Source organism: Cucurbita maxima, unplaced genomic scaffold (assembly GCF_002738345.1).
Source record: "Cucurbita maxima cultivar Rimu unplaced genomic scaffold, Cmax_1.0 Cma_Scf00036, whole genome shotgun sequence".
NCBI lineage: Eukaryota > Viridiplantae > Streptophyta > Magnoliopsida > Cucurbitales > Cucurbitaceae > Cucurbita > Cucurbita maxima.
The window spans coordinates 104807-128449 of NW_019272052.1; the positions used below are offsets into that span (position 1 = coordinate 104807).

At 37.9% G+C, this 23643-nt stretch overlaps 5 protein-coding genes and 2 non-coding genes across 14 annotated transcripts; 3 read left to right on the top strand and 4 right to left on the bottom strand.

The window, feature by feature from the left end:
- Positions 1-56: 56 nt before the first annotated feature.
- On the bottom strand, positions 57-1949 carry LOC111468409 (36.4 kDa proline-rich protein-like). The gene is made up of 3 exons (XM_023113619.1): positions 1403-1949; positions 366-1064; positions 57-255 (listed from the first exon to the last, which is right to left on the bottom strand). The coding sequence occupies exons 1-3, from the start codon at positions 1557-1559 to the stop codon at positions 224-226; spliced, it is 888 nt and encodes a 295-aa protein (XP_022969387.1). The 5' UTR covers positions 1560-1949; the 3' UTR covers positions 57-223.
- An 859-nt stretch (positions 1950-2808) lies between these two features.
- Positions 2809-4890, bottom strand: LOC111468452 (zinc transporter 1-like). Of its 2 annotated transcripts, none has more exons than XM_023113694.1 (3): positions 4109-4890; positions 3880-3966; positions 2809-3241 (listed from the first exon to the last, which is right to left on the bottom strand). In XM_023113694.1, exons 1-3 carry the CDS (start codon positions 4733-4735, stop codon positions 2936-2938), a joined length of 1020 nt encoding a protein of 339 aa, XP_022969462.1. In that variant the 5' UTR covers positions 4736-4890; the 3' UTR covers positions 2809-2935. The 2 variants fall into 2 exon arrangements, with proteins under 2 accessions (XP_022969462.1, XP_022969461.1); XM_023113693.1 differs by having other exon boundaries at positions 3880-4029.
- Positions 4891-5235: 345 nt separating this feature from the next.
- On the top strand, positions 5236-5309 carry TRNAI-AAU. Its single transcript has one exon. It is a non-coding gene; the product is annotated as a tRNA-Ile (tRNA).
- Positions 5310-5420: 111 nt separating this feature from the next.
- Positions 5421-11538, top strand: LOC111468451 (putative cyclin-B3-1). 7 transcript variants are annotated; one of them, XM_023113690.1, is made up of 24 exons: positions 5422-5526; positions 5787-5833; positions 5925-5982; positions 6084-6144; positions 6356-6410; positions 6533-6581; positions 6669-6762; positions 7014-7074; positions 7206-7260; positions 7339-7423; positions 7590-7622; positions 7716-7770; positions 7919-7967; positions 8073-8160; positions 8375-8432; positions 8622-8897; positions 8973-9095; positions 9371-9460; positions 9645-9806; positions 9903-9962; positions 10572-10670; positions 10755-10933; positions 11011-11170; positions 11260-11538. In XM_023113690.1, the coding sequence occupies exons 2-23, from the start codon at positions 5819-5821 to the stop codon at positions 11144-11146; spliced, it is 1941 nt and encodes a 646-aa protein (XP_022969458.1). In that variant the 5' UTR covers positions 5422-5526; positions 5787-5818; the 3' UTR covers positions 11147-11170; positions 11260-11538. The 7 variants fall into 7 exon arrangements, with proteins under 7 accessions (XP_022969460.1, XP_022969458.1, XP_022969456.1 ...); XM_023113688.1 differs by adding an exon at positions 5617-5661 and having other exon boundaries at positions 5422-5525; positions 5761-5833; positions 11011-11538; XM_023113692.1 differs by having other exon boundaries at positions 5421-5526; positions 6545-6581; positions 11011-11538.
- Positions 11539-12412: 874 nt separating this feature from the next.
- LOC111468505 lies at positions 12413-12509 on the bottom strand. Its single transcript, XR_002714760.1, has one exon. It is a non-coding gene; the product is annotated as a small nucleolar RNA snoR116 (small nucleolar RNA).
- A 475-nt stretch (positions 12510-12984) lies between these two features.
- LOC111468394 (DCN1-like protein 2) lies at positions 12985-18479 on the top strand. Its single transcript, XM_023113599.1, has 11 exons — positions 12985-13186; positions 13658-13719; positions 15071-15207; positions 15338-15396; positions 15533-15556; positions 16553-16635; positions 16736-16800; positions 16917-16966; positions 17103-17204; positions 17603-17662; positions 18018-18479. Exons 1-11 carry the CDS (start codon positions 13184-13186, stop codon positions 18150-18152), a joined length of 780 nt encoding a protein of 259 aa, XP_022969367.1. The 5' UTR covers positions 12985-13183; the 3' UTR covers positions 18153-18479.
- A 307-nt stretch (positions 18480-18786) lies between these two features.
- LOC111468393 (glyceraldehyde-3-phosphate dehydrogenase GAPCP2, chloroplastic) lies at positions 18787-22848 on the bottom strand. The gene is made up of 13 exons (XM_023113598.1): positions 22594-22848; positions 22134-22284; positions 21979-22017; positions 20997-21097; positions 20572-20684; positions 20371-20470; positions 20113-20259; positions 19965-20025; positions 19782-19879; positions 19529-19671; positions 19325-19408; positions 19169-19258; positions 18787-19066 (listed from the first exon to the last, which is right to left on the bottom strand). The coding sequence occupies exons 1-13, from the start codon at positions 22678-22680 to the stop codon at positions 19012-19014; spliced, it is 1269 nt and encodes a 422-aa protein (XP_022969366.1). The 5' UTR covers positions 22681-22848; the 3' UTR covers positions 18787-19011.
- Positions 22849-23643: the final 795 nt, after the last annotated feature.

Sequence of the window (23643 nt, forward strand, 5' to 3'; positions counted from 1 at the left end):
AAAAAAAAAAAAAAAAAAAAAAAAAAAAAAAAAAAAAAAAAAAAAAAAAAAAAAAAAACTATGAAACATATATCTATGCATAAATTTATTCCAACCAAATTATTTTTTATAAAAAAAAAGTGGGGGAAAAAATGGAGAGTGATATTATGTTCTAGACTTCTACTCTGTACATGTCTCACGTGTCTTCAAAAGTGGATAAAACAATTCCATTTCATAGTCATGTCTACGTGTAAACGAAATGGCACCCATCATAACCTGCCGTGTCCCACAAGAAAACAGGCATATTCAATATATTAATTAAAAGAAATTCCACAATCTATATTATAATTAATAATATATAAAAAATGAGGAGATTAGAAACTTACTGGGATCCACGGTGACAAGCATGGCGGTACCGCCGAACTCACAGGTGCCGCCGCCGACCTTGGTTCTCTGCCAATAGCTATTGAAGGCGTAGGAAGCGTGGGCGATGAGTGTGTTGGGCAGAAAGCAGGGTCCGTTGGGGAGAATGGTATCGCAATCCGCCACCGTCCCGCAGGCATAGTTCATGGCCTCTTGAATGATTGGGTCAGGCACGGAGGGCTTGGCCACGCACCAAAGGGCTATATTGGGTGCGGAGTGGGGAGGGGGCGGCACGCTCGGGGGAGGGTAAATGACGGGTGGCTGGAACACGGGTGGGCTCGGCACGAACACCGTGGGAGAGGGTGGGCTGGGAACGTAGCTTGGAGGGCTGGGCTCGTAATAGTAAGGCGGGGTGAAGCTGGGGGGAGAGCCGTAGGTTGGGGTGGGAGGTGGGAGCAGTGGGGGAAGATAATAGAAGGGCGGCGGCGGCGGCGATGAAATGTAGGTGAAGGGCGAGGAGGGAGGCAGAGGAGAAGCTGGGGGATAAGAGCAGTAAGGGGGCGCGTTGTCCGGCAACGAATCGAATGGCGGGAGAGTAAACGGGGAGCTCACGTAAGGTTGGGAATTGGTCCCACCATCCACGTGGCTCACCTTTTGCCCAATTACATCCAAGTATTTCGCCAGCTGGAGTTTCTTGGACCTTCTGTGCACACTTCTAGCATCTACCACAGAAGAGTTTATTGGGTTAATTTTTGTTTGAACACATTCGCATAAAAATATTTATCTATTTATTTCATAAATGGATTTTCTAAATTGTTGAATAAATAGCTAAAATGAAAAAAAAAAAAAGAAAAAGAAAAAAAAGAGGGGTTTACTTCTGTGCTAAGCAAAAAGTGAGGGCCAGGGGCACCCAGGTAAAGTGCAATTGCATGGCTACTCCTAACTTTAATCATATTATACTTGGTGGATGTGTAGGCCGTGCGCACGATGGGGACTTGTAAAATGGATGGCAAAAGAAGTGTAGGTGAGGAAGCAAGGAGGAGAGGGAAGAAGAGCTTACCACAGGGAGTGAAGAAATGAGTGGTAGAAGTGGATACGAAGAGGAGGAGGAGGAGGAGGAGGAGGAGGCGGCGGCGGAGTCCGGTGAAATCCATCCTTAACCAACAGAAGAAAAGAAGAGAGGAAAGCAAAGCAAAGCAAAGCAAGGGGCTGTGCATGAGAAATAATAGGGGGTGGAAGTAAATAAAGCGAGAGGGGAGTGCATAAAAGGCGTACAAGTGGCAGAAAAAGAGGGATTCTTTGGGGTGTTTTTTAGTTGCGAGGAACAGGCACTTTGCTTAGTTATGTGTACAAGTGAACAAGTTAGATTAGAGATGGAAGTTTTGTGTTCTTTTTTTCTTATAAGTTTATACCTAAGTTTGTGTGTCTCACAAATATATTTGCTTCTTGAAATTTGGCATATATGCTTGCTTCACCAATGGAGCAAAAGGGTACCTCGCTGTGTGTGTCTCTGTGTGTGTTTCTTGCTTCATCTCTACTCCACCCTTTCCTTCTACTCTCTCTCTCTCTCTGTCTCTCAAGTTCTGCAGCGTAATGCAAAATGTATAATGAACAAAAAAGACGATTGTTTCATAATGTCGTTGGATGTGGATTCTATAATACCTCGTGTCCAAGACTCTCACTACAATTTGGAACTTCGACATATTAACTGTTTCTGAGAGTAAAGATTATTTTCACAAAACAACGTCGTTCTTTTAATATGTTTTGTTCTAATTATAGTTTTTTTTTTGGACATACGTAGTACCTATAATTTCATATCATGTCTAGGTTCATGCATATGCTTATTTAGACCACTAGCCCCATAAGTGAAGGTTAGACCCATTTTGGTATCACTAAGCTTAGGATGGGTTTATGCATTTACCATGTTATGTCTTTCCACCTACTTATAAGGGCATTAATATTTCATCGGTTATACCGATAGAATAGTTTTGTAGATGGGCAGATCCAAAAGCTATTAATATCACAATCGTTTTTCAACTACAGGGCGTTGTGATCTTGACACACTCATGATAAGTCTTAATGAGGATTCAAGCTATGCCACATGCCAAAACTCATATCGAAATCTCGACTTCTGAAGTTATGGCCTGGGACCTACCCGACCCTCTTCGAGCTTGTCTTCGACACTCCTATCCCCTTGTTCTCTTGAACCTTGCATATGTCTCAACTTAGTTTCAATGCACACTCTTGATGTGTTGGATGATGCACTGTCCTTCTTGATCGAGTCATGACACTTCTCAATCTTGGCTGAATGAACGTCCTTTGCCTCTCTTGACATGTGGGGGTCACAATCTACTCTCTCTTAGTGAGGTTGTGACACTCTCCTCCATTTAATCTAATTATCGCCTTCGATGACTTTCTCGGATCATGACGCCAAGCATGTGTCTTTAAGAATATGAATGAGCGTAATTTTAAAGTGATCAATCACTTTTGTCATATTAAAAATCACTCAAAAACATAATTTTTCCCGCTCTTGTTGATGGTTAATGCCCCACATGTGGTTTTTGATAGGGAAAAAAATGTTGAGAAATTTGGATCAAGCCCATTTGGCCAATACAGACATGCAAGCAGCCCCGAGAAGCAAAGAGATATTAGCTCCTAACTGAAGCCCCAAATTGTTTTGCAGCCTCGGGTTCATGAAATCTGCAGCAAGAAGGTCCACGAGCGCCATGTATATCAATATCCCTGCCGATGCCGAGTTCATGCTTCCCTCCACGATCAGACCGCTCCGGCTATCGTCTCTGTAAACTCCCGTGATTCCGATTCCCACTGCAATTCCCACCGGCGCTGTCACTGAGAAAAATGTCGCCATTGCTGCCGCTGATCGCCACCTAAATTGTGCCTGCGCCGAAGTGAATAGTCATGTAAGATCCTAGGTCGGTTTTGGAGGAGAACCAAACGTTCTATATAAAGGTGCGGAAACCTCTTCCTACCCGGTTTTAAAAACCTCGAAGGTAAGTCCAAAACGGAGAGCTCAAGGAGGACAAGATAGCTGTGGCCTCAACTGTTACAAATGGTATCAAAGCCAATAGTGGGTGATGTGCCAACGAGGAGATTGAAGGGTAGACATGAGGCGGTGTGTCAACAAGGATACTGGCCAGGAGTAGATATGGTGGGGTCTTATATGGTTTAGAGAAAGGAACAATTATCAGCGAGGGCGCTGGGCTTCGAGGCGTGGACACGTGGTGGTGTACCAATAAGGACGCTGGCCCCTTATAGGGCTCACACATTGAGTGGAGAAAAGAATGAGTCTCATCGTTTCGAAAGAGATGGATTGTATGATGACACATCGGTTGGAAAGAGAACTAAACACTTTTTATAAGGGGGTAGAAAACCCTTTTTAGAAGTTGCTGTGTTGTTTTAAACTGCTAGAGAAAGCTAAAAAAGAATAATATAGGCTAGTGTGGCCTCGACCATTGGGACCATTAAAAGTCATAAAAAGTCATAAATTGGTTCCAATGAGATGCAGTTCGAATTTACCTGGGATATGCAGCCACCGAGGCCCATGCCCTCAAAAAACTGGTGGAAAGACAGAGCTACCAGCAGCGGCTTAATGGTAGCAGGGCTCTGGGAGGTACCAAGAGATATACCAATTATTACTGAATGAATCACAATTCCCAATTCCAACACCTGAGAATCCGTCCAAAGCTCAACAGATTGAATATATGTATATATTTTAAATACACGCCGCCCCTGTATTTATACATACCTGAGATATAATCCGGTACCGGATTAACTCTGTGAGACTCAAATCTTCCGTGGGTACGGCGGCGGCGGTGGAGCCGTGAGCGTGGCCATGTGTGGCGTGGGTGTGAACATGCACGTGACCGGCATGCTCCTCGGCTGTTTCCTGGTCTGCAAGTACCTGCTTGGGTTTACTGAAGTGGCGTCTGTGGTAAAAGGTGGTTGCAAATGTGTCGACCATCAAGGTGCCGATGGAGGAGGCCATTGCAATGAACCCCGCGACAGGGAAGTTGGCCCAAGGATTTTGTCCAATGCAGGGGGAGGTTAAATCTTGGAAGGCGTCGGGGAGTATGTGGACGAACCCAGTGCCTAAAATGACCCCTGCAGCAAAGGCCTTGATCATGAAAAATATGTCCTTTTCAGGCCTCAGAGACGGAATCCTCTTGCCCACCAAAGGAAGGCTCACCCCTGCAGCTCCGGCCGCCAACACCGAAGCAATCGACCCCAGCTTGTACTTGATCGCTTCCTGTGCGGCGTTGTGCTCGGCGGCGGCGGCGGTGGCGGCATCGGAGTCACACGTGCATGACTCCCGCCCGCCGGAGACAAGAGCAGGGAGACAGAGGGAAACAAAAAGAAGAGAGAATTTGAACATTTTGTTGGAATTTTTTTTACTGCGGATGGTGGGGTGGAGGAGAAGATGAATTAATAGTGGAGGGTGAGGAAGAAAAAAGGAAAAAGAATGGGCAAGGTCTTTGGTTCCTTTTAAAATTCACTGGCTGGCTAACAATGAGAGTTGAGAGGCATCCATTCCAATCATAGAAAACAAGAATTTCTCCATGTGAATATAATATTTTATAAAGAAAAAAGAGGAGATTTTATTTTTTTAAAAAAATAAATGATTATTAAATGAAGAACCCATAGATTTTGATGCTTAGGACATAATATGCTGTTTTGTCTTTTATAAAGTTTTTCTAAGAATTATGGGGAGCTTAGTGAGGAAGTATTTTGGCATAATGCTTGGGCTGTGGCTCACAGCAAAAGTTGATCATTCCCTAATAATTCTTATATAATAGCGTTTGTAATAAACAAAACTGCTGCTGTTTACGTACATATTATTTTATATATTTAAGACACAAATACGTCTCAAATCATGGCCTATTAGCTCAGTTGGTTAGAGCGTCGTGCTAATAACGCGAAGGTCGCAGGTTCGAAACCTGCATGGGCCACTTTTTTTAAACAATTTATTTCTGGGTTTTGTCAGGGGCAGAACCGTAAACTTACTTTAAATTTGAAAACCTTTACTTTGGTGTTTACCCGCTCCCGCTGCCAGCAAAAGAGGGTGCCGTCTGTCTCTTCGTGTTATATTTGAAGAACACAATGCTTTGAACAGACAACCGCGGATATTGTTTAGATGAACGTCGAAGTGTTTCTCGTCTATTAAGGTTCTCTCAAACTCATCTTCTATCTATTGAATGTAGTTCCCCTTTGCTTTAAGTCTAGATTCTGTCCTTACTTTGTTGTATGTTACTGAAGAAGAATTAGGGTTTATGAGGAAATGAAGCTTGGCCAAGGTTGCAAGTATTTGCTTGGATCCCGACCATATTTTACTTTATTTTTTTTATGCTGCATTTTCCCCTGGGGTTCGTGAATTTGAGTCTGTGGACTGATTTTGAGCAGGGAACTAAATCTTCTTCTTGATCAAGGATCAGAATTTGGAAATTAAGATCGGTCAGAAATGGTGGCTACCAAGGTATATCAAATGCCACTAGGTCTTTTATTTCTTGAATAGATCATACTCCTCTCCTTGATTACACTTAAACGATACTGTTTCTCGAAATTAGGCTAAAGTCTGCCTGGATGCGGGTCTACCCACTGAGGATAATCGCACCCGCAGGAGTGGTAAGATAAACTTAATCTATAGTTTAGCATTTCAAATCTTCTCCAACGCTATGTAGTAGATGATTAATAACTGACTTCTTCACCCCCCTCGGTACAAGCAGCAATGGGAGGTTTTAAGGTTTATACGGAGAAAGATAAGATTAAAGCTGATTCCAGTTGCAAGTAAGTGTTACTAATGTTCCTTTAATATTTTTCTCTCCACACGTTGTATTTCTACTTTACTTCTCTTCTGTTCCCATTGATGGTATTGAAATGCTTGGAAAAATTTTGGTTAAGCCACATTTTAGGCTGTACGTATTGTAAATATAAGCATTCCTTTTATTGGAAAAGAAACCCCTGACTAGTTAATTGTTCGATATTTTCTGTGTTGTAGGAAGCCTGTAACAATGAAAAAGGAGCCTTCAACAGATTGTGTGAATCAACCAAAGGTAATTCAACCTTCTTCTCAAAGCTTGTGGGCCAAAATTCTAACCGTAGGAAGACAACATAAAGTCTCCTTGGAAAATTGGTCACATATTAACCTTTTCATTTGAGGTTCTTCTAATTTAAGGGAGACCTGCAGCGCTCAGAGAAGAATACAGAGAAAATTGAAGTTTCTGGTAAGAAATAGAGATGGTGTTTTAAAATAGAAAATTTAGATAATGTTGTGAGTTTATTTCAATTGAAATTCTACACTGTTTCTTCAGGGGCCAAAATCACGAGAAGAAGAGCGTTGGCAGATGTGAGTAACGTCCGAGCCAACTCTTCTAGGAAAACAATTCAAGATGGCTCCAAGCATAAGTGAGTCATGTGCATCACCTCTCTTTCACGCTCTCTCTGTCTGTGATGAGAGGCAGTAGAAATTTGTTTGTTAGAAAAGAAAAACTTTTCCGATCCTTTTTTTGGTATACAATTTGACTTCTAGGATTTAGGAAATTACACGCTGTTGTAAGGTGCAATATACAAGTTTTCTCCTTGGCCTCTACTTTTTAAGTCTTTCCCTTCTTAGAAATTAAGCCGACGCAAATGGTCTTTGTCACTTGTTTCTGTAGGATTTCAACTGGGACTAGAGCTAGCACTGCTGGCGTCAATGTCTCATTTAGGAAACCATTGGTATGTAAACTTTTGCTAGATTTAGTTGTGAAAATAATGTGTCTTTCTCTCATTACAAGTCTTTAAAGTACGACGCCCTTTTTATATCACCAACAAAATTTGTTCAGTTTGCTTTTGTTGTTCTTGAACAGGGAAAAACGAAGAATACAGGAGAAGCTGTGGGTGAATTGCATGCTTCAGAAAAAGGTTTCTCTATATAAAAAAAAAAAAAGTTCTGTAGTTTCTATAATCTATCATGTAGTATTGACCTGCTTTACTCTTTAGGGCGTGTTAATGATTCAAATGGTTGTTCCGTCTATGAAAGAAACAAAACAGACGGTCCCTGCTGTGCCAATACTGTAAATACCAGGTTTTTAAATATTATTTTCCACTCTAAAAATGATAAAAATGTTTAAAGTTACACGGTTTATAATTTTGTTCTTCCAATAGTCATTTATGACATGCCTTTTCGTGTGCATATTTGTAGATTTAGACTTTTTAATAAATTTTATGTTGAACTCTTGTTTATTTCTCAGGAGAATTAAAAAGATCTCTTTTTCGCAAACAAGGTTCGATGCTTAAAAAATGCTTTTTCCCCTCTTCTTTGTAATCAAGATGACGTACAACTGAATCATATTGGTTGTTTGTCTCTTGTTTTGAAGGATATCTTTACCAGTGCTAAGGAGGATGAACCAAGCAAATGCTTCGAACCCAAAGGTTTTGGATCACTAGATTATGATATATTTTACATTTCTTTGGCATATGATGATATGACCCAAAAATTTATTTTATGTAGAATGGAATCAATTTACCTGTTATTTTTAATGGCGTGTATTTCTAATATGTATGTATTTTCTACTTTCAGGAAGTTACTGAGAAGCCTCAAAAGACCAATAGATCTCAAGCATGTTTGAGTATGAATTTAGATTTTTGTAACTTTTTTTTTTCTTTTTTTTTTTTTTGCTTCAGATGACAGACTAGATCAAGATAGGACTAAACCCTTTCTTCTCCATTTTTAGCTAAATCTGGCAAGAATGCAGTAGCCCCGGCAAAAAATATCAGAAGTCGGCTATGGAATAACCGAGTGAGCGATGGCTTCATCATAATGTTAGCACTTGTAAAACTCAATGATTCAAAACAGTTTGTTTAAATGCGTTGTAGTAGTTTCCTTTTTCATTGGTTTGATGAAACATCTTCTCATCACAATGCTAACAAGCAAATTCTTTTTGTTTTAAAGAATGTCTTTTAGCCATCTTTGCTTTTGCTGATGCAACGTTAAGCAAGTAGGAAAATCTATTTGGAACTTCTGACTGTGGTAAAGGAATTTCAGGGGTCAAGCCAAGGTGGACACAAATACACTGTCCAAAAAGTCTAGCAAGGTACTTGCTTCTCATTTGCAGCAATATGTTTCTATGGAACGTGTCTATAGATACTTAATTCTGTTCACTGCTGCACAAGAACCTTTTTTCCCTTCACCAATTTCATTGATGTTAATAGTATGTGTTCTTGTTCCATTGCATCACATTTTTAGAGGGTATATTAAGCTTTTTTACAATTTCACCTTTCAGCCCATTGCAAGGATCATGAAGAAGGCTTATGGTACTCAAGAGGCATCAAAAGCCAAATATGCATCAGTTGCAATCAAATCAATTTCTAGTACTGCATCATCATCCAAGATTGTGGAACCCTCAGCATCTCTTTGTGAGGATATAACTAATATGTCCATTCAAGGGAGTGATGCATCTGAACCTACTTGTAATCCAAGTACAAGCACGGATTTGATTGTCAGGAAAAAAGTTGGTCGTAGGAGATCGTATACATCCTTGTTGGTCGCTGGAGCAAAGGTGATATTAGCATTGATAGCATACCACCAAACTTACGGCTTCTTTTGAGCTTATATCGTTGCCACAATTTTGCAGTTGCTGGATAAATGTGCTGTAGCTACGGAGATGGCTAACCTACCGAGTATTGACAATGACCACAACCAAATGGAGGTTGCTGAATACGTTGAGGAGATATATCGTTATTATTGGGTTACAGAGGTGATGTTTGTTATTCTTTCTAAAAAGAGTTGACAGTTTTTAACATCCATTATCCTTTTATTTTGTTTTGTGCTTTTCATGGCCATATTAAAGTGTCCTAGAGTAGGCTTTCTGTGGTTTTCAATCTGAATTTGTCAACTGCTTGTTCAATGATTTATTTTGCGAAGTTTATTTATTTATGTTTATTAACTTCTTGACGCCTATTTCTGTGATATATCTTCGACTTAGAACTGCCAATTTTGTATTAAACAAACTCAATTTGTTTCTGATTTCAGGCACAAAGCTCATCTCTTTCAAATTACTTATCAGTACAAAAAGAAATTAACCCCCATATGCGAGGCGTTTTGATCAACTGGTTGATTGAAGTACCTATTTATTTTCAAGTTTTGCCGCTTTTCTTTATTTTTCTGCCTTCGTTACCTATGCGGCTCTCTCTCTCTCTCTCTCTCTCTCTCTCTCTCTCTCACACACACACACACACACACACACACACACACACATACACACACATGTTGTGCTATGAGCTATATCTATGTTTTTTGGTCGTAGGTACACTTCAAATTTGACTTGATGCCTGAAACACTATTTCTCACTGTTACTTTGTTTGATCGGTATCTCTCCCAAGTCATAATCAAGAAGAATGAAATGCAGTTGGTTGGTCTTACTGCATTGTTATTGGCATCGAAATATGAAGATTTTTGGCATCCTAGGGTAAATATTATAATATTTTAATTTTATCTATTTTGACATTATGCTTGATCGATGAAAGTTAGGCTGATCAGACATTGTGGTGTCCGTTGGCAACAGGTTAAAGATCTAATTAGCATTTCAGCTGAGTCCTACTCAAGGGAGCAAGTGCTACAAATGGTATGGTTGGATATTTATTCTCTACAGTTTGAACTGTCTTTCTTCAAAGTATATTCGACTTTTTAAGTGGCTGGTTGATTATCCTTCAATCATTTTCAACTGTAACCATGGTCGCTCAATCAGGAAAAGTGTTTGCTTTTGTAATTTTTTTGTGACGTATTATGCCTTGCTATGAGATCCTCTGATATCTGATTAAACTGACTAAAATCCAGCTAAAATTATATCACTTGAATTAATGGATACCAATTAACCGAACAGACTAAACTGCCTTGGTTCAACCGGTTTGATCAGTTATCCTTGTGCAACTGCACGTTGTTTTGAATTTGGCAGGAGTGGAGGAGTTATTGTCATAGAGAGTATTAGTATTTTACTACAAATACTGTATTTGTATTTCTTAGTACATGTTTGAGAGTGATTTTGAAATGGTTAAAATTACTTTTCTCATGTCCAAAATTTTCATTTTGGTATGAAATTTTTTTTTTTTAGATCACTCATAAATCATTCATTTTCACTAAATCACCAGCCGGGTAAGAGGAAGTTTGAAAGTTTCTGTTTCCTTAAGTATGGCAAGTTTGAAACTCCTTTTTGTATGTTTTGATCTCCCTCCAGGAAGCACTCATTCTTAAGAAGTTGAAGTTTCGCTTGAACATGCCTACTCCATATGTTTTTATGTTAAGATTTCTCAAGGCTGCTCAGTCTAATACTCAGGTTTGGAAGCCTCTAGAGACTATCGTGATATAGTTTACTTGAAGAAATTCTAATAGTTGTGTGCTGCTTTGAATTCTGCTGCAGCTTGAACACTTATCATTTTACTTGATTGAGCTGGCCTTGGTTGAATACGAAGCTCTTAGTTTCAAGCCGTCGTTGCTATGTGCATCGGCCCTATATGTTGCACGGTGTACGTTGCAAATAAGTCCATGCTGGACCGCACTACTAAACAAACATACACGCTACGAAGCGTCCCAAATAAGGTAGCTCCTAACACATATAGCAGCTCGTAATATAACACCTTCGCATGCATATACTAAATCTTTTTATTGTTTTATAGAGAATGTGCTGAGAAGATCTTGAAATTTCACCAATCTGCTCATTTGGGACAGCTGAAAGTCACGTATGAGAAGTACATGAAACCTGGTTTTAGCCGTGTTGCGACTCTAAAGCCATTGGACAAGCTTCCTCTTTGAATTTTCTTCACCTTATTTTCACCTGTAAATTGATTCATATGATGTTACTTGGTAAACTTTCCCTCGTCATTCTATCCTCTTTTCTTTCATCTAAACTTTTTCTGACCTTACAGGAAGCAAACTTGTGGGTGTCGATCTTGTAATAGAAAGGTCATGACCATGGCTTACTATAGTGATGAAGTCTTTGGCTGCGTGGAACCTCTGTTCTCTGACTTAGTGTTTATTGCATTTGAATGGCGTTCACCATTCGTTTACAGTTGGTTGTCTTCAGACAATTCACATTACTTCTTGGTATTAGGTTGTTTTGCATTAGAACAAAACCTCCCTCGAGTTCATTTACTGGAACTGGTGACACCCAACTGTGATACTTGAGTATTCAGGACTGGATTTTTAAGGCCTACGCTCATATCTAATTTCAAATGAAAGGGACTCCACGTCGTTCTGTAAACACTGACTAATGTTTAATTATTTTCGTAAGTTTGTTTAATCAATCGATTACTTTTGGGTGAAATTTTAAACTATTCATTTTTTATCTAGTAATAATTTATTAGGAGAATGATTAAAAAGTTGTTTATTTTACCGCATTGTACTGGTAAAAAAATACCATAAAATTTTAATTATGGAATAATTCCGACCAGTCGAGACTAGCTTTGATAGGCGACAAGTGACCAATTGTTCTTGACGTGAGCTAGCTCACGACGGTCAATTGGCGATTTCACCCGGGTAGGGCGGTTACTTAAAGATGTTATTCATTTCGTTTTTTGTAAATGTTATACTCCATTAATTCATTGGTTCATGCATATTGTTCATACTAAGAAGATATTCTCCATTGATCTAACTCTTTGTTCTATAGCAAATCTTTCGATTTCATTCTCCGTACTCAATGATTCTGATTAGGGTTCCATTCTACGCATTCGATGGTTCAAAAAAGAAAATGAAGAACAGCCATCCGTTCAGAAAAATTGAAAGAAAAGACTATTATACCTAAAAGGCTTTCCTTCCGGGAATGACAAAATGTAAAAAATTTAAAAGAAAAGAATAATGGATAGTCAAAATGTAGGAGCACCTAAATGCACAAGCCTTAGGAAGATAAGACAAGTGCCAGAATCTCGGCCCCAAATCCTTATCGGCAACGTACAGCACTGACGACGCTACAGAAAAGAGCGAATCAGAGACTCTAATTTGTTGCCTTTCGGAATTTCAATTTCGCATTCTATAAGGTACGATAAGATAAGATCGGAAATTGAAAGCCTCAAGTTTGAAAAGAGGCTCAGAAACATTCATGTTGACATCAACAAGCTCGCCCCAGAAACAGGACACCGCTTTCATAGTTTGATGGTATATGAATTCGTCGTCACTGCCACAACTAGATGGAACAAATGGACTGAAAGAGAGAAGAACTGAATCAAAAAATTAAAAGAAAAACGCAACTCGACAAAGAGGAACCCTAATCCAAAAAGTATGGCGGACAGGGGATCCTTCGGGGCGTTTAAATAGCACTTGGGCGAAGGGGCCTAAAAGAAAACTAAAACCCTAATCCAGCAAGTATAACAAAATTGCCCCCGCCCCTCCATTCTTTGAAAATTAACCTACGGAAATTTCAAATGGGCCCCTTTATTAAGACAAGTTGCCGGATTTAACCCTAATGAGCATTTTAATATTATTATCATTATAGGAAAACAAATAATTAATTATGAAAATAAGAAATTAAAAAATTTGCAAAATAAATAATGTAAAGTAATTAATAAAAAATAATGATGAAACCGGGAGGAAAAATTTGTAGCGCTACTGTGATGTATGAAAAATTCTCTTAATTTAAAAAAGAATAATACAAAAAAGAACCGAAATCACTGCACTGTCTTCTTGCAGAGAGAGAGAGAGAGAGAGAGAGAGAGAGAGAGAGAGAGATCGAGCTTCCAGGAACAACCCTAGAATTCTCTCTCATCGTCCTCCATAGTCGGAGAAACCATCCTCGGCCTTCAGGCTACCCTCCGATTCCCATTTCTCCGTGCTAGGCTTTTATCCACGACCTCCGAAATGGTTAGTGTTTTGTTCTCTTCGGTTATTGTTAATTCAATTATTATATCCCTCCCCTCACCCCTTCACATCGTGCAAGGTTATTGTTGTTTAATTATTTTCCAGTTATTGGTCCTGAGGCTAGGATCTACGTTAACTACATTGTTTTTTCCATCTTATTTGCTAACCAGAACGCTCTGCACTCTATCTTTGTGTGATACTCACTGCACCAGGAATTCTGTTCAAGTATTGATTCCTTGGTTGCATGAATTTCAGATTGAGATTTTATCTTCTGGTTACTGATTTTACTGGTTACGATTGTGGTTTGGTTTATGGAGTCACCATCTTCTATACTATTTAAGTGGATGCTACATGATCAACTTTTTTTGTTGACATGCTCAGTCGTCTGTGTGGACTTTTATGTGTACACCAATAGACCCAATACATGTAAACATCATCCTATAATTTAACTTTTATTGTATTTGTTCTCAACAGCATAAATTAAGCAGAGGACACCGAGATAAAGTCCACCAGTTTATGGCTATAACTGGTACAAGGTACGTTAATGAGCTATTTTAACTAATTTTAAGCTGATTACTAAAATTTATGGAATCAAGATCCTGTTTGTGTGCGGTTGCTTCACTTTGTCTAAGGGAAGACTAACCTTATGTACGTGAAGAGGATAATCTAAGAAATCAGTCATATCTCATAACACGGACTGGCATGGACTTAAGTATAATATATAAACTGTAGAAGTAGACGTGGTTTCTTGCCTAAATTATTTATTTTCATCTTCTGCCGAAGAATCAAAATTCACTTTAAGTTTCATGGTATTTGAATTATCTCTCATGTTTTGACCACCAAACATTGCAAGGCTTAGTTGACACCCCTCTGATCAAATGCTTTAAACATTATTAACGGGAGGGATTGGCTTTCATAGTTAATAAAGATAGTTATGAAGGTATTGGAAACGAGATAGAAAGCTTAATAAGTCAAGACACCTATTTTCTGATCTAGCACTAGGGTCGGTGAAGCCTCCGTGAGTATTATTGGTGGAGTTGGGCTGTGAACATAATGTGAGGAGTGGAGTCTTTGATATCCGGTCATTAGGGGGAAAAATCTAATAGTTGTACTGTACCCATTAAGATAGTATACACGACATAGATTTTTCTGTTTGTTTTTTAAATTGTCCCCTTCTATATCTCCTATATAATAAGCATTTTTGTGTTAATACAAACAGTCTTCCTTTTTCTTTGAAAGCTGATCTTCAGTTGATTTGAAACAAAAAGATGCAACTGTTAAAAATGAGAACCAGAATGTATTCAAGCATTTTATGAAAAATTTAAGAATACCAGAGTCAAGAAGAAAGGGGTCAGAGGGAGACTACAAAAAGATTTATCACATGTAAAGCCTCACGATCATATGTCTGATCACTCAACAAATTGATTAACAACCGTGGGAAATGTTTTGTTTTTTTCTTCATGTAATTTTTCTTTCTACGTCTAGAGAAAACGATGAAGATGGTTGACTTGTATGTTTTGTTTCACTTTTCTATGGGTTTTCATGGCTAATCATTTTAGTGGTGCCCCTTTACATTTTATTCAAAAGATTTAGAAAGCTTTTCCCCATTTTTTTCTCTCCTAATGGGAACAGGCTGCTGGTACACTTTGTAAATTTATAGAAAACAGAACTAGTTCCGTTAGATAAAAATGGATAACCTTTATTATTTTATTATTTTATTATTATTATTTTCGTCAATGATAAAGAACAGAAAGACTGATAAAAATGCTTTTAGTGCTTCTGAACTCATGTTGTAGCTTTCTTTCGTATCAAGCTAAAGAAGCATGGATGATGAATTGGGGTCCATCTTATATTTTCATTGATTTTTATATTTTGTTGATCATGCAGTGAAAAGGTTGCTCATCAGGCCCTGAAGGCTAGTGATTGGCATCTTGAAGGAGCTTTTGATGTATTTTACAGTCAACCCCAAATTAAAGCGTTCACTGACTCTAGACATTTGGAAGAGCTTTATAACAGATATAAAGGTAAGCTTTGTTTTCAATTTATCATTACTAGATTTCTTTTCTTTATGTAAACTTGAAACCATGCTGACAAAGTTTATGATTTTGTATGAGCATGAAAGTAACAAAGTTTGTTAATTAAAATGGTTGGCAGATCCATATGTTGATATGATATTGGCTGATGGTATCTCACTGCTCTGTAATGACCTTCAGGTAGGTGATTTATGTGCCCAACTATGTTTGGTGTAATTAATGAGTTGATGGCTATAAATGTTGCTACTTAACTATTAACTATGCAGTTCTATTTATTTCTACCTATTGAATTGACGTGAGATACATATTTTTGCAGGTGGATCCTCAAGATATAGTGATGGTATGTGTTTAAAAAATAATTGTTGCTACACAAGGCATTCATGTGTGAATTATATTAATGCTTTATGCTATCTATCTCATTTTTGAATTATCAAGATTCTTGACATGCGTGCATTCCTTTTAGTAGGGGCTAAATTATAGACAGCTCTCCTGACAAGCTTACTCTTGTCAAGCTTCATCTTGGAGAAGATATCTGAGATAGGATATCAATATTCTCATTCTCCCTCTTATAATTTTGTAGCTTGATAGAGGCAGTCACATAAATGACTGCAAGGTCACTTTAGGTGCTTCCTTCACCCATGTTAAAAAAAGCTGAATATTTCAATTTCACATTATCGTTAACACTGTATTTGCTACACAAGGTGTGTGGTGTAGTCTAAGAATGACTGAGGAGAAATCTCCAAGAATCAAACTCTAGAATCTTTATTATGAATCAAGTTAATGAATACATGAGATGGATTCTCTAAGAACTAAAATCCAAATAGGAAACTATAAAGGAGAACTAAATTTCTAATAGGCAACCAAAAATGATTAACCAAGGAATTATCCTAGATTAACCGCCAATCCTACTACATTAGAATTTTTAATAGATGTGGGATATTGTATAAAAAGCACAACTCATGAAGCTCTCCCTAGCAATTGGACTCGACAAGAGTTTTGTGGTTTTCCACCAACAGCAACCATTGTTGGCCCAAGCAGTTGCTCTGATACCATATTGGTATATCCAAAGATGACTGAGGAGAAATCTCCGAGAATCAAACTCTAGAATCTTTATTATGAATCAAGTTAATGAATACATGAGATGGATCCAAAAAGGAAACTGAAAAGAATTAAACCCTAAACATGAAATCATCGTAGATTAACCACTAATCCTACTACGTTAGTATGGATCTAGGTGATATTTTCACCTCTGAATTGCAAGAATCTCAGTTTATTTTGTTCCCATCTTCTGATTGATAGGCTTATTTTTTAAATATACTGTCGCAATTACCTGCAGTTGGTTGTTTCATGGCACATGAAGGCAAACACAATGTGTGAGTTTTCCAAACAGGAGTTTATAGGTGGATTACAAGCACTAGGGTAACTAATTGTTTGCTGTTATATTCTTTTGGACTGGAATATCATGTAAGGGATCAAAATTATTCTTGTCATAATATCAATGTTCAATTCATGATGGCAGGATAGATTCTCTGGAGAGGTTCCGTGAAAGGATACCATATATGAACTCTGAGTTGAAAGATGAACGTATGTATTCTTAGTTGCTTATATCATGTTGTAACTTATATTATCCTTGCTTATAATTGAAATTCTGTGTGATTTTAACTCAATGATTTGTTTATATTGATTTCATGTCTGTCCAGAAAAGTTCCGTGAGATTTACAACTTCGCATTTGGTTGGGCAAAAGAAAAGGTACTTATGCTCGGCTTGAATATTCTGTGGTGGATCTATTTACAGCTGTTTTTCTATCTTCAGTGGCACATGCGTTAGATAACAGCACAATCTCTTCCTAATACATGGACTTCTAAAGTGGGTTTACATGTTTTAGGGGCAAAAATCTTTAGCATTGGACACTGCAATTGGAATGTGGCAGTTACTATTTGCTGAAAAGCAGTGGCCCCTCGTCGACCACTGGTGTCAGTTCTTGCAGGTAATGTTTTTTATCTGTCTTTTTGATAAACCAAATATCTGTGATGTGTGGGTGCAATGCTTCCTTGACTCAAGGAGCTTGTATATCTTATGGATGCAAAGGACAGAACGGTATATTTTATCCAATAGCTATCTATCTTGAACATTTTTATAGAATGTGCAATCGGATGGATCTGTCCTGTGCAAAAGTTAACCCGTAGTTTCTTGTTTACCTTCTGCCGAGTAATGTGGGAAAATGGGTTTAGAATTTGATCTGCTTCAAATTCCGTAGTCCAAGATGCTTGGTTTAGAATTTGATCTGCTTCAAATTCTGTAGTCCAAGATGCTTGTACTGTTTTCTAATTATACATTCTTAATAATTTATTTGATCTATTTGTATTTTAATCTTTCTTGATTCAGGCTCGGCATAATAAAGCTATTTCTAGGGACACATGGTCTCAACTTCTGGAGTTTGCAAGGGTAAGAATGAAATTTTAAACAGATGCCTCGAAATCCTGTTTTATAATTTTTTTTATTTTTTTTTATTTAAATGATCTACTTTATGAACTTTGAAAAATTAATTCCTAACTCAATCCTTTGATTCACAAACTTTTCAAATCTCTGTTTTGAGTATCTAGATTTAAAAAAACTGTTGCGAACCTTGCTGTTATTCTAGCACCTAAAATGTGCCCACTCCATTTGTTGTACATCCACCAATGAAAGTATGCAGAGGGGTAGTTGGGGGCGGCAATGGTGAAGCACCACTGCCCCTTTGTTGGTGGTGATGTCTTGCATTTACTGTACTAATTCCTATCTTACTTGTCTCAATTTGTAGACTGTGGAGCCTACGCTATCAAATTACGATGCCGAAGGTGCTTGGCCATACCTCATCGATGAGTTTGTCGAATACCTGAATGAGAATGGCATAGTCCAGAGTGTGCAGCCGAATGATTTGAATCAAATAAGATGATATGCTATTACCATTGGTTTGGGATTATTTGTATTTATCCTGGTGTGATTTGAATACCCTCTGGTTGAATTCATTGGGGGGAAGAAGTAAGATACAGGAGGGGGTAGAAGGCGAGTGACTAATATCCGAGTGAAAGACATTTTATTTGTTGTTGGATTTGGTATATCATCTATTGAGTGGGAAAGTGGGATCTTATGGTTATAATACTGTGAACGCACTCTCTTTCCTCGTGCGTTTTTATTTCTGCGTATTCACGGTATGTATACCTTGCTCCTTGCTGCAGCAAAATTTACTGGAAGAATTTTTGTTTTGGGTTCGGTTATCTTACCTACAACACTGTTGCATACTTGTCCAATGCCAGTCTCTTTCTTTCTTTTCTTTTTTTTTTTCCAGATCATGGGCTGCTAAGATTTACACAAGTGCTTAAGATTATATGCACAGGCTGCAATCTTTTTTAAATTTGAGGTTGGGAATCATAGGATTTGCATGTACGGTAACCTTTATGTTTGAGAATGTTCAACTTTTGAAGGAGAAAAGGTCAGGGAGCGAGATAGAGAATATGATTAGGGAGTGATAAAACTTGATTGGAGAGAAAAAGCTTATTCGGGAAGGAAAATAAATGACTTAAAGAGAGTAAAATGAAGATAATAAGGTTATTCTAACCCCTTATTTGATAAGGTGATGCGCTTTACCAGCGTCAATCCGAAAATTGTTTTTGATCATTATTTTCAAGCTTAAATGGAATGTTTACATTGTTCAAGACGATGAAGAACAGAGAGGGATCAAAAGACTCGACGATTTGTGATCTTCCACAAAATTCTTGTAAAGTGGCAGAAGTCTAAACCTCTCGTAATAGTCTTCACTTCTTGGCTGCCACCAACGCCATGTGCTCTATGAGGTCCAAAACTCGGTTGCTGTTTGGGTGAGTGTATTATAATTGTCATATTTACCAAAACAAAAGGGGAGAAAAGCATATTTCAAGCACTCGTTACTAATAACTTCACTATAGAACGTACCTGTATCCCCACTCGTTGTCATACCAGGAGACAAGCTTCATGAAGGAGTCGCTGAGACCTATTCCGGCCTTTGCATCAAATATACTTGACCTACAGTAAAGTTAAAATTCAATTATATTCGTGATCCATACCCTCTTTGGGAACGGACTATAATACCTTGAGTCACCAACAAAATCATTTGAGACAACGTCCTCATCTGTGTAACCGAGGATACCCTGAAGTGGGCCTTCTGAGGCATACCTTTAGTTGGTAATCAGGTCGACCAACAGATTAGTGATAAACAACAATTACTAATGCGTGAATCAATTCATGATTAAACTCAAAATAATGTGTGTAAGAAGGAACTAATAGTTCATTTACTTGATTGCAGCCTTGACATCTTCATAAGAAGCGCTCTTCTCTAGTTTACAAGTCAAGTCCACAACAGATACATTAGGTGTTGGAACACGAAATGCCATCCCCGTAAGTTTTCCGTTGAGCTCAGGAAGAACTTTTCCCACAGCCTGCAGTTCAAGAATCTTATTAAAAATGTTGAAATTAATAAAAGATTACTATTAGCTATTGAATTTCCTCTACCACGTAGCAATCAAAGCCTCTTATTTCAACCACTAACCTTTGCAGCACCGGTAGAACTCGGGATGATATTTTGTGCAGCTCCACGACCCCCACGCCAATCCTTCATTGAGGGGCCATCAACAGTTTTTTGAGTAGCTGAGAAAGAGAAGGAAATTATCATCCTTAGTAATTTTTTTCTTTGCCTTTTATTTTTTGGGGAGAACAGGAGGGGGAGAGAGACCTGTAGTTGCATGCACGGTGGTCATCAAACCTTCTGCGATACCAAAAACCTCATGAACCACCTGCATGTCATATCCGTAGAACTCAATTTCTTTAAATATTAATTAATTCTATTTCATAAAATGCCTAAGCATTTGGGATTCACACACCTTCGCAAGAGGAGCGAGACAATTTGTGGTACAACTCGCATTTGAAACAATATCCATGCTAGGCTTATATGTCTTCTCATTAACTCCAACAACGAACATAGGTGCATCAGCTGATGGGGCTGATATGACTACTTTCCTGGCTCCACCCTACAGAGAGGTGTCAAAAATTGGGGACCTTCAGTCTCAATATTAGATGGGTATAATGATGGGCATATATAGATGGAGCGAGGACTAGGCTCAATTAGCATGTCTATAGACCTTCAAGTGCGCCGATGCCTTGTTTGTCGTTGTGAAAACCCCAGAGGATTCAACAACAAACTCGACCCCAAACTCGCCCCAAGGAATTTCTGCTGGATCCCTATAGAAATAACCACAGATATATGCCTGGTAGTTAGAAACCATGCAAAACTTATCCAGATGTTATTTATGTCTTAAATGTTGTGGTTTTCACAGGAGTACCTTTTACTTAAAACTTTTATTTGTTTCCCATTGATTTCCAAAGTTGAATCATCCACAATGTTAATCGTGCCCTTAAAATTACCATGTGTAGAATCAAACTTGAACATGTATGCCTGCATAAAATGAAGAGTATACTATTCCTAAGCAATTCAAGAATGTTGAAACTGAAAGAAATATTACTCAACTACCCTCTCACGGCTATAATCATGGTCTATATTTTCAAGTGACAGGATTAAAAACTTGAGCAGAGAAAGTTCTTAGCATTAATAGCTCCTTAGACGATCTTAGGCGATGTAGATAATCCTGGTTAATCAATCTTGAGGGAGGAATAAAAGCCTATCCACAGCTAAATGAACACCAATGGATGACAAAAAATGACTAATTTTAAAAAGTTGTAATTTGAAAGGAGGTCGAATTGCCACTACCATGTACTTTGCATCAACAAAAGGGTCATTAACTGCAACTACATCAATATCATCCCTCGAGGTTGCAATCCGCAATACCAACCTTCCAATACGTCCAAAACCTGCATTAGTTAGACTGGTTCACGTTTTTATTTGGGTGGATGTTTCTTTACAAAATAAATAGCAATGTCAAGGCCACATGACCAAGGTCTACATGATATGAGAGGGCATGTTAAATGTTTGATTTTCAAGAAATAATGACAACAAAACTAACCAAGATTAATCTTCTAGTTTCTCAAACACTAATGTAGAATAATGAATGAAGCAATCCAATCTAAATTAAATATCCAGGTTGTCACTGATAAGAAAAGTCACATCATTTGAGCAAGTAAGCGAAAATAAATAATTTGATTTCTTCAATAACGAAGAACAAAAATGAAAAGAATGATGAATAAAGTACCTCATAAGTTACAACTTTCTATCAGTAAGCACTTCCTGGAGGAGTATAATTCAATAATCTAAACAGAGATTTGGGTACTAACAAAGATCAGTTTCTGTTTAGGGAAACAAGTGTAGGGTAGCATGAACATGACCTGTGACCAATGATTTCCAACACGCAATAAGCATGTGAAATAACGGACATGAAAATCCATCTTTCAAATATGGCAGCTCCAAAGTGGAAACGAACATAAGCAGGCTGTACTTTCAAATTTAAGTCTCTTAATCAATTGAAAGAGACCAAAAACTAAAGCAGCGCCATTATGATAAAGTTTCACATGCAGATTTTCTTTTATTAAATCACTTTCTGAACTTATTTTTCCTATTCTGAACTTTCTTCCTTCCTAAGTAACTGTTGCAGAAACGCTCACAGCTGAAACACGCTGCAGAAACAGAAATCTACTACAAGGAGAAAAGGAAACGATATGGGATTGATAACAAGAAAGCAAATGAATAAGAAGTAATAATTATAGGAAGAGTAGTAAAAAAATCAACCAAGTCATACCATTGATTCCGATCTTTGTCTTTCCACCGCTCCTTGGTTCTTGAGAAGCAACAAATTAACATTATTAGCAGAATTTCTTTTCTATTTTATTATTGATGATATTTTTAAGGGGAAAACAAGACAGAGAAATGAAATATGAAATTTTAACACTGAACTCTGAACCGTCGGAGGCATTTCAGTGGCTGTAGCTCTAATAGGCTGAATATTCTGGGTTGTACGAAGCTGCAAGGAAAGTGAACCGCTTGGACCATGGGCACCGAAAATGCTCGATTGAAACTTCGAAGAATTCAAATTAACGTACGAGGCCTACATAAACAAAATGAAGTCGACGGTAAGTAAGAAAACAACTGTGTCATCAGCTGATTGAGACAAGGTGTGGACTGAGGAGTATGGAATGCGCTAAGCAAGTTGTAAGAAGCATATGCCGAAAACTTCTTCATGATCGAAGGCCATTTCCAACCGAAGATAAACTTATAAAGAAACAAGTAAAGAACAATTAGTATTGCTGTGTTGCAACATTTGACTAAATTCCATTATAGAACACGATGTATTAGAGAAATGATGATGATGATGATGATGATAAAGGATCAATATAAATATTGAGAAGAGGAGGACCGTAAACTGATCTGCAGAAGAGGAGGAAAGAGATGCTTGAACAAAAGAAGCGGCGGGTGCAGATCTGAAGAGCGGAAGTGCGGCCATGGAAGCAGTACTTTTTGAAGGTAACGGAAGGGGCGACAGGAGAAGGTGAAGAATGGCCAGAAAAGGCTTCGTCAGTCGTACCCAAACGCAGAATAAAAAATAAAAAAATCCTGTGAGACAGCGCCTTTTCGGAGTAGGAGAAAGCTAAGCAGAAGAAGTCGGGGAGCCCCTATTTATATCTGTGAAAAATGGCTCTTTTTTTTAACAAAAAAAAAAAGAAAAAGAAAGTAGTATTTAGGTCTTGCTCATGATGTAAAATTATTTTTATATCCTCATTTAATAAAATAGTAATTTTAGTTTTAATCATAAAGAAAAAAAAACTTTAAAAATTAATTTATTCAAAATTAGGAAGTATAAAAATTAAAAATAAACCTGGATTAATGATTTTCATTAATCACGAATGCTAACTATAAATTTACTTAGAGAATCTTATATAAATGGGACGGATAGCACATAAATAAAACTAGAACTTGGAAACGTGGGTCCCAGAATCTGAACCACCCTGATTTGTCGGCTTGTGATGACATGGCAGGATCTGTCGTAAAGCATGGAGGAGTCCACGTGGGCCGTCTTTGGGCCTTGCTTTCACGATTTGGACTTCTTTTGGGCCCCATCAAATAAGCCTTTTAGCTTAAAGGAAAGTTCGAACGAACCCGCTTTCGGATTGCACATGCCGCACGTGCTACGATGGCGTCCGTTGGGATTTTATTTTATTTTTTGAAAAGACCAATTGAAAATTTAATTAATAAGTGAAAACAAAGCATATACAAATGACCACGTCACTCTCTTGTTTCTCCCAAAGAGAGCAAATAACTGATATTAATGGAAAATTTCTAAAGTTTGGCATATAATAATATTAATGTGAATGTGAAGCTGAATTGATTTACAGATATTTTTAATTCTTAACCTAAAGTCCATAATGTTCAGAAAAAGATTAATAAATAGAATTTTTTTTATAATTTA

Excerpts from the sequence above, each read along its gene's own strand:
- LOC111468451 (XM_023113686.1), top strand. Across the intron at positions 6,145-6,355 it reads AAAGCTGATTCCAGTTGCAA|GAAGCCTGTAACAATGAAAA; the intron begins GTAAGTGTTACT and ends TCTGTGTTGTAG. Across the intron at positions 6,411-6,532 it reads ATTGTGTGAATCAACCAAAG|GGAGACCTGCAGCGCTCAGA; the intron begins GTAATTCAACCT and ends TTCTAATTTAAG.
- LOC111468394 (XM_023113599.1), top strand. Across the intron at positions 13,720-15,070 it reads ATGGCTATAACTGGTACAAG|TGAAAAGGTTGCTCATCAGG; the intron begins GTACGTTAATGA and ends TTGATCATGCAG. Across the intron at positions 15,397-15,532 it reads TGCTCTGTAATGACCTTCAG|GTGGATCCTCAAGATATAGT; the intron begins GTAGGTGATTTA and ends ATATTTTTGCAG.
- LOC111468393 (XM_023113598.1), bottom strand. The coding sequence starts at position 22,680 with ATGGCCGCACTTCCGCTCTTCAGATCTGCACCCGCCGCTTCTTTTGTT. Across the intron at positions 22,018-22,133 it reads AATGCCTCCGACGGTTCAGA|AACCAAGGAGCGGTGGAAAG; the intron begins GTTCAGTGTTAA and ends TTGCTTCTCAAG. Across the intron at positions 21,098-21,978 it reads GACAAAGATCGGAATCAATG|GTTTTGGACGTATTGGAAGG; the intron begins GTATGACTTGGT and ends TAACTAATGCAG.
- LOC111468409 (XM_023113619.1), bottom strand. The coding sequence starts at position 1,559 with ATGCACAGCCCCTTGCTTTGCTTTGCTTTGCTTTCCTCTCTTCTTTTC. Across the intron at positions 1,065-1,402 it reads TCATTTCTTCACTCCCTGTG|ATGCTAGAAGTGTGCACAGA; the intron begins GTAAGCTCTTCT and ends CTTCTGTGGTAG. Across the intron at positions 256-365 it reads GCTTGTCACCGTGGATCCCA|GTTATGATGGGTGCCATTTC; the intron begins GTAAGTTTCTAA and ends GGGACACGGCAG.
- LOC111468452 (XM_023113693.1), bottom strand. The coding sequence starts at position 4,735 with ATGTTCAAATTCTCTCTTCTTTTTGTTTCCCTCTGTCTCCCTGCTCTT. Across the intron at positions 4,030-4,108 it reads GGTACCGGATTATATCTCAG|GTGTTGGAATTGGGAATTGT; the intron begins GTATGTATAAAT and ends ACGGATTCTCAG. Across the intron at positions 3,242-3,879 it reads TCGGTGGCTGCATATCCCAG|GCACAATTTAGGTGGCGATC; the intron begins GTAAATTCGAAC and ends ACTTCGGCGCAG.